Source organism: Sapajus apella, unplaced genomic scaffold, assembly GCF_009761245.1.
Source record: "Sapajus apella isolate SASKATOON/1434 unplaced genomic scaffold, GSC_monkey_1.0 scaffold3, whole genome shotgun sequence".
NCBI classification, from domain to species: Eukaryota; Metazoa; Chordata; class Mammalia; order Primates; family Cebidae; genus Sapajus; species Sapajus apella.
The window spans coordinates 65,422,164-65,430,420 of NW_022436943.1; the positions used below are offsets into that span (position 1 = coordinate 65,422,164).

General features: G+C 63.9%; 1 protein-coding gene across 1 annotated transcript; it reads right to left on the minus strand.

The window, feature by feature from the left end:
- Positions 1 to 239: 239 nt before the first annotated feature.
- On the minus strand, positions 240 to 4,325 carry LOC116534376 (secreted Ly-6/uPAR domain-containing protein 2-like). The gene is made up of 3 exons (XM_032254705.1): positions 4,185 to 4,325; positions 919 to 1,017; positions 240 to 624 (listed from the first exon to the last, which is right to left on the minus strand). The coding sequence occupies exons 1-3, from the start codon at positions 4,234 to 4,236 to the stop codon at positions 488 to 490; spliced, it is 288 nt and encodes a 95-aa protein (XP_032110596.1). The 5' UTR covers positions 4,237 to 4,325; the 3' UTR covers positions 240 to 487.
- Positions 4,326 to 8,257: the final 3,932 nt, after the last annotated feature.

Here is an 8,257-nt window from a genome sequence, read left to right on the forward strand (position 1 = left end):
CCCCAGCTCCACCTTCCACTGTGGCTGCTTCAGGAGCAGCAGCTGCCTGGGGGGCCTGGGCCCTGTGCCCTTCGGGCCTGACGGTTGGCTGGAGGTGGGAGGGTCACTTTGTGATAAGGGCAGGTGGGGGTGGGGTGGGAGGGTTTAGCCTGGGGTGAGGGAGCAAGGCACCCCCACATCCACTCCACTCCACCCCAAGCCCAGGACAGCGGGCTCCACGCTCATGGACAGCTTGTGTCAAGTGATCCATTTTATTGGGGGGAGGTCAGGACTGGAAGGGATGGCAGGTCCTAAGGGCCCCAGGCTCGGACAGCAGCAGATTTAGGCAGGACTCCATGAAGGACCCCCGAGGACAAGGAGTGCTGGATGGTGATTGCCGAGGCCGCGAGGTGTGGTCTGGCCAGGCTCGAGGGAGGGCAGCCCTGAGCGCCAGGCCTGGGGCGGGGCCATGGGACCGAGCGTCCAAGGTCCTGGAGGAGGGCGGCCATCACTGTTGGTTGCAGAGGTTGGCCTGGCAGCAAGCAATGGACACGTAGGGGCCCAGGCCCAGGTCGTGGATATTGGGACAGCCCCTGTGGCATGACTTGGTGACCAGAGGCAAGTCCCCAGGGTTGTTCAGGCCCCCTGAATGGGCAGAAGAGAAACCATGGAGCTCTCTGAGGCTCTGATATGCCCAGACCCTGCCGCCCCATCTGCCGCAGAGCTAGGGTCAGATGCCCCAGGTACATGAAGCATGCGGACACTCCTGGGGCAGATGTGGTGGCCCTTGCTCATGCCCTTCCCTGGGCCTGGGTGGTGGACACTGCCCTCTGTGCTTCTGACTTCCTGGGAGCCTGGATCAGGCTCTGTCCCCCTCTGAGCCCGCATCTTCCCATCTGGGCAAGAAGGGTGTGGGCAGCCCATGAGGTCCCCACTCACGGGTGGCAGTAGTGACGCAGTGGGTGGAGTCTCTGGGGCATCTGAACTCGAGGGAGCACCCTCCGAAGCCCTGGCACTGGTGACACCACATGGCTTGAGCTGCAGCCGCAGGCATGGGGACAGACAGGACAGAAACGGGGGGTGGGAGGCAGGTGTGGGCCACTTGTGCAGTGACGGCGCCCACTCAGCTCTGCCCAGCACGCCATGTCCCTTCTCAGGGACCAGTCTCCCAACCCTGTGATTTAGCCCTCTCAGGAGCCGGGCCCCTGTCCCTCATCCTGGGGCGCCAGCTGTCCCTGCAGCTGGAGCCAGCTGGTTGCATCCTTGCCCAGGAAGGAGCCTCGGGCAGGTGGGGCCAGGCAGTGTGACGTCCCAGGGGAGTGGGGGTGCAGCAGCCTGGGCTGTTTGGGGTCCTGGGTGGGGGTGTGGGGGGAGGTGGAGGGCCCCTGAGATGCGATTGATGCTTGAGACGCCCGGGACTGGATTCTGAGATGATGGGACCGTTCCTGTCTCCACAGGGGGCCCAGGGCAAGGGCGACCAGGACGTGGCAGCGCCCAAGCAGCAGCAGGGAGCGGAAGCTCTGCCTCACTTTACCCAGGAGGACGGCAAGCTTGGGAGACACTAGTTCTTCCGCCAGCGCTGCTGTGGGTCTGCCCAGCCATCCTGCTCTCTGCTTTGGGCACGCCCCCCCCCCCCGAGGCCCGCCAGCCCTCCTGGGCACCCCAGCAAGGACTTTCCTGCCTGCTCTCTGCCCCTCTGCGTCCCTGTCTCTGTCCTCTCCTCCCGGTCGCCTTCCTCCATTTCCCAGCCTCAAACCCCCTCCCTCCCTCCTGCCCTGTCCTCACCACCTGGTTCGCACACCCAGGACTGGGTAAACAGAGTCCCTAATGCCTGCTGGCCCTGGGCCTGCTCCCTCTGCATAGAACCTGGAGGGTGGCAGGGCCGATGGTGTGACCACGGGACGTGAGGGCTGCTGTGTTACAGATACCCGGTGGGCGCTGGCCCTGACTTCCTGTCCAGCTGTGCCCAGGCAGCCCAGCCTCGGAATGCCCTGTCCCCTCTTAGCCTGGCTGCCCCCCTCCTCACAGTTGCCAAAGGTGGTGAAGGGCTGGAGTCGGCCGCAGTCAGCCCAGCTCCAAGCCCGGGTTCCTGTCAGCGTGGCTCTGCACACACCAGCGCTGAGCCGACTCAGACCTCAGCGCACACCCGGCCCTGCCAGAGTCCTCCGGTCACCCCTGGATCCTGAGGGTGGAATCCTCCACCGAGGCACCATGGAGAGGGTGACACAGACGGGAAGTTTCCTCCATGGCTGGCACCTGCCATCAGCTTTGGTCCCTCTGCCAGCCCCAGAAAGCAAGCTGAGACCACACCTTCGAGCAAGAAAGGTGGTGACAGCTGCCTCCAAGTCCCGTCCTGCCCCTTCCCACCAAAGTGGCTTGAAGCTTCCCTTGGCTGTCACATCCAACCCAGTGACAGCCAATAAGCCGGACATGCTCTGCTGGACACTGGCTGCCGCAGGCCACAGCTGGCTGGGGTGAGGGGTAGCAGGGAAGACAGGCAGGAGGCTGGGGCACCAGAAGGAAGAGGTGAGGATACGTGTGCCCAAGGGTGCCATGGAGAGAACCAGCCCCTGCCTGCCCCCCCTGCACACACCCACCCTCCCAACACCTCCCTGGCTTCAAACTTGCTGCTCCTTCTGCCCTCTGAGCAGAAAAGCCCTAGTGCAAATGCCACCTCCTCCAGGAAGGCCTCATGGGTTTCCAGGGCAGAGTGAACAGCCTCGACTCTGACACACCCACCGCGAGCTGCATCGTCCTGCCCCAGCTGGCATCAGTGTCCCTGTTGCGTGTGACTGTGTTCAGGGCTCCCTCCTCACCCCCACCCAAGCATGAGGGCCTCTGAGGCAGGGTGGGGGGTTCTACCCACTCCTCAGTGCTCCCTCCCCTGCATGCAACGGGGCCCAGGAGAGGCTGCGGGATGAATGAATTCCGGGGGTGGGGATGTTCAGGCTGGGTTATCAAGAAAAATAATTCTGTCCTTTATCAGAGGGTTTTCATTTTCATCAATGAGATTCTGAGGGAGGCAGAGAAAATTTTAGCTTCAGACAGGAAGGGCTGCTCGATGGTGACTGTGGGGACACAGGGACAGTGTTCAGACTGGTGCCTGACACACGGCGAGAGAGGGAGGGAGGGAGGGAGGGAGAGGGTGTTGGGGGGAGAGGAGGAGGGAGGAGGAGGAGAGGAAGGAAGGGAAGGAATGAGAGGAAGAGAGAGAGGAGGAGGGGGAGCAGCAGGTGAAGGAAGGGGGCAGGAAAAGCTGGAGGGAAAACGGGGCGGTGGGATGGGCTCTGGGTGCCGCTGCATGGCTGGCAGCGGGTCTCCCCCATTGGGGACCCCTGTGCTGGCTCTGAAGCAGGCTGGCCCCTCAGGGAGATCGTGCTGTCCGTGGGTGGCAGAGAGCAGACGCCAAGCAACGACTGGGGATGTGGGTGCCCCTGAGAGAGGCTCCCCAGTCCTCCAGCTGGAAGAGCAGTGAGACAACTTGGGCCTGTTCCTCGAGGGGCAGGTGGGATTTCAGCGGGGGGGGGGGCTCTGGGTCCGAGGGGAGTCCGTGGGCACGGGGCATCCAGGCGAAGGCTCCTGTGATGTGCCTCTCCCGGCCCGGGTGGCCACATGACCACGTGTCCAGCCCTGATGGTGATGAAGGCTTTCTCCAGGTCACGCGAAGTCCCCAAGCTCCCCCTGTGTGTCTGGGACCTTCAGCACAGAGCTGGTCTCCCCTCCTGACCCTGCGGCAGTCCTCAGAGCCAGAGGGCAGAGGAGTGGACTCAGGAGGCGGGACCGCAGACGGGCGTGCAGGGCGACCTGATTTTCCTGGGGGAGGGAGGAGGGAGTCCACGGAAAGTGGCCCCAGGAGACAAGCCAGCCGGCGGCCAGGCCCAGGAGGGCTGGTGGGGCACATTCAGAGTACGTGTGCAAAGTTGCACGTGTGACGGTGTCACTGTGGACGGAGAGGTCTCAGGAGAGGAAGGGAGGTTTGAACCAAGGGCTGTGCACCCTGAGAAGTGTGGGGGTCACTGCGGGGTCTGGGGCTGAGTTGGATGGGCCTGTGGGATTCCAGGAGGCTTTGGGAGGACAGCTGCAACTGGCAGCTGGTGGGAGGACAGGAATGGGTTCTCCAAGGTGGCAGTTGCAGCCCAGGGCTGGGGGACAGGGGTTGGGCTAGAGCGCGGGGCCCTGAGCAGGTGGACCAGCCCTGGACTCACCCAGCGGCAAGCTCAGGACGGCGGCCAGCAGGAGCCCCTGGTGCAGCTGCATGTTCTCCTGGCGAGGTGGGGCTCTGGGCACCCTGGCCGGCTGCCTTATACCTGCTGGCACCCCGCCCTGGCCCTCACCCGCGCAACAGACTCTGCAGGTCTGAGTCACCCAGCAGCCAGGCTTAGCCAAGGAGCCGAGCGGGGGTCCAGGTAGTCTGAGGCCAAGCTGGCCCCAGCGCTTGCTAGTTAGGCCTCCGGGCGGGCCTGTGTAACCTCATGAGCCATCTTTCCTTGTCCATAAGTAGGGATAACCCTGGGTGATGGGATGGAGGATTCCATAAAACGGCCTGGCACCAGGCAGACGACCGCCATAGGCTGGTCTCCCTCAGCAGCTGGGAAGGAGGGTCGGGCACCAGCCACCAGCCCACCCCTTCCTCCTCAAAATGCACCTGAGGCTCAGGGCTGGGTGGAAGCCAGAGACCATCACCTGTACCTCACCCTAGAGTGAGCTGGATGAAAAGACCTCCTCCAGAGAGGCCGGAACTTTCCCACCTCATCCCTCCCAGGGCTGGGAGAGCCGAGGGAGCATGGCATGAGCAGCCTGTCCGTCTTCTGTACAAGCAATCACGGCCACTGTCACACTGTGACTAAGGTCCCGGGATCTGTGCGCAGGAGTGGGGGTGGGGGGGCAAAAGGGCCCTTGGTAATAAAAGGGGCCCCAAGGATAAAGTAAGAGCCCGGAAGGGACACCCTGGACAGCGGGAGCCATCAGCGGTTCCTTCAAAGGCTGGTGAGGGGCTGGGGCCCCAAAGGGCCTGTCTGCAGCGAGTCAGCCCTGACCACCAGGGGCCTCTGTGTGTCTCTCGGGCTGCCCACATGGCTTCCGTCCACGTTTCTGTCTGGGGGACTCCTTAGGGCTGGGAGGTGGGCCCAGAAGGAGGGAGATGCTGAAAGAGGGGCGGGCGGGTGCAAGTCCTCCATCCCAGGCAGTCGAGAAGCTGGGGTCAGGGACTAGGCAGCCAGAGAGTTCAGAGATGGTGGGATGGGGTCCCCGGGTCCTGGGGTCCCACCCCAATTACCCAGCACCCCCAGCCTTCCCCAGGGACTTGTCTGCCCCTAGATGGCATGGGGGGTCGGCCTCTCTCCCATGGAACTGGGGGCAATACTTGGCAAGCCTGAGGAGCCCAGCCGGTCTCCCTCCCAGGCCTGGCTCTGAGGACAGGCCAGGCCTGGAGGAGGTAGGAAAAGCCCGGGGCCTGGACCGGGTGGGGTAGGCGGGAGAGCAGCTGCGTGGAGGCCGAGGCAGTGGGGCTGGAGAGAGATGATGAGAATCTGTTCATTTATTCACTGCTCGGTGAGACGCTGGCTGGACCTCTCTTGGGTGCTGGGTACATGGTGGGCCAGGAAGAGAGCGGCTGGGGGTGGAAGTCCATGTCCTGGTTAGGGTTAGGGCTAGGGCTAGGGTTAAGGTTAGGGCAAGCATTAGCAGCAGGGCTTGGCCCTGGGAAGCGCCTGGACCCCAGGACATAAGACAAGAGGGAGAGGCGCCATCTGTTCAGCCGACACCTATGCCCACCAGAGTGGTGGAACCAAGCACCCGCAGAAAAGCCTGGCATGTCCAACGTGGGGGCCTCTCTGCTTCTTCTGACCGTTTTCAGGGTTTTAGAATTTTGAACCTAATCACCTTCATGAGAGAAGGCGAATCAGACACTACCTAGGGGAGGAGATGGCAGCCGGCCTGGCCCCACTTCCCCGGGACCCCCACCTGGAGGAAGCCTGCCCAGGGCTGCAGCCCCGCCCCCACAGACCCCAGGCCAGACCAGGGCTCCTGCTGGAGCCGGCTTCCTTGCCCACGCTGACCCGGCCACGTCCCCAGGTCCCACCCCAGGGTCACCGCCTGCAGCTCTCACATCTTCTTAGTGGCTGATTCCAGTTTCCAGGAGAAGGTATAACATCTAGGGAGCCAGAGCCGCCCAAGCAGCCACTCCTGAGCCGCTTGGAAACACAGACAGAGGCACAGACAGCCCTGGGCATGTACCTCATCAAGGGGCCCTCGGTTCTGCCGGCGAGATACCTTGAAGTGGGAACTGGACCCCTGGGGTGGCTGGTGCCTCTCCCTCTACTCCCACTTTGCCTGGCACCCATGGGCAGCACCGGGGCTTACCCTACGACCCAGGGCTTCTCAAACCTCCCGTTCCACATTGCTTCTTCTAAGCTTCCCATTTTGCAAACTCACCTACCCCTTCCCAGGCTTGGGGGTCCAAGGAACCCCAGCTGGTGGGAGAAGCGGCTGCACCATGGTGCCTGGGTGGTGAGAGGGCCAGGAGGTGCTACTGGGGGCAGCTGTTTCACCTCCCTGTGCCTCAGTTTCCTCCCCATCAAGGGGGCAGGATAATGGCTCCCATCCCGCAGGGCTTCTGGACAGTGCTCAGAGCCACAGTGCAGTGGGGGACCCACGTCCGCCGCCACCTTGATGGATACAGCGGGACCCGTGTACTGGGGTGGCTTCTGCTGGTGCTGCCCGGACCCTGCTGCACACCGTGCACTCCCCATGAGCGGGCCTGGCCAGCATTTGCCGAGTGCCTCCTGTGTGCTCTGTGCCAGGTGCCCAGGGCAGGCCAGCCACGCAGAACGGTCTGTGGCGCTGGGGACAGTGCTGTCAGTGTGGAGCTGGGGCAGGTCAGGGTCGGGAAACAGTGGACAGATGGAGGCAGGAGGCAGGGTCGAGAAGCTGCCCACTCCACCCATCAACACCACGGCACTCCAGCTCCTGCAGCTCCTTGTTCTCAGCTGCCGCTGAGCCCCGGGTGGCCAGGCTTCCTCCCCATCACCCCACTGAGCCATGAGACAGGGAGGACCTGATCGGGGAGCCCCTCCCAGCCCTGACCCAGGAAGTCACCCGATGGGACAAGAGGCTTGCGTGCGGTGCAGTGACTGCTCCCAGGCCTCCCACGGACAGGAGCCTTTGGGGCTGGAGGGCCCAAAGCCACTTCCCTCCCAGCAAACATCGCAAGGCATTGCCGGCTGCAGCTGAGAGGCCTCAGGAGGCACCTGGCACCCTCACAGCCGCCCCAGGCCAGGCCTGCTCTGCGGGTAGGGGCGGGGGGAGTGCTGGCAGCAGCTCCTTCCCAGCTCTTGGCCTGTCTGTCGCCCTTCTTCCCTCTGGGGAGTCATGTTCCTCCCATTCCAGGCCTGTTCCCACACTGCCTTCCTCCAAGAGGAACCGGCCCCCCTCCTGTCCTCATGTCTTCAGGGCTGACAATCAGCCCCAGCCCCAGGAGTAGAATGCAGGCCTGCCTGCGGACTGGCTGCCAGGAGACCCCTGGGTGCAGACTGTCCTCCCCCATCCCCCAGGGTCCCACATCAAAGCTCTCAAGATGCAATTTTCAGCAGGGGCTCCCCTGACCAGGACCACACTTTGGGGCAGGGGCAGTCACTGCATGGTCTGTTTCCATCCTGCCCATGCAGGACAGCTTGAAGTGCTGGGAGGGCTCCTCCGAGGACACCAGAGCCGGGGGCACTGGTCAGGTGGGGGCCTCAGGTGCAGCATGACTGATGGCACTAAAAGGTCTCATGCCCCGACTGGCCCCATTCCCTGGGAGTCCCTGGGAGTCTCCACCCCAGCTGGGGCTTCTGCCCCACCCTCCCTGCCAAAGCAGTCCCAGGTGCAAGGCGCTGGGGCACCCACTCACTAACCCAGTCCTGCTGTGGGGAGAGGCTGGGTCTCCGCCCTCCCCACCCCCGCCCTCTCGTGGCCACAAGAGGGCGGCACGCTCCCACCTCCCCACGCCCTCGCCTGCCCCCCACCCCCGGGCTGCTCCTGACCCCCAGCCCATGGGTGCAGCCCCCCAGCCCTGCTCCACCAGGCCCTGCTGTGGTTGGGGACCAGGCCTCAGCAGGCCACCTGCACTGCCCTGCCCCTTTCCCTCCCTACCCAGAATAGCACTGGCCTGGGCAGCGACTAGGACACACCAAATATAGCACAGCCCAGCTCCTGCCAGCCTCAGGCCCGGCGCCCTCCCTGTGAGGGGCGGGAAAGGTCAAGGGGCTTCACTGAGCAAGAGGACACAGACCCCCTTACT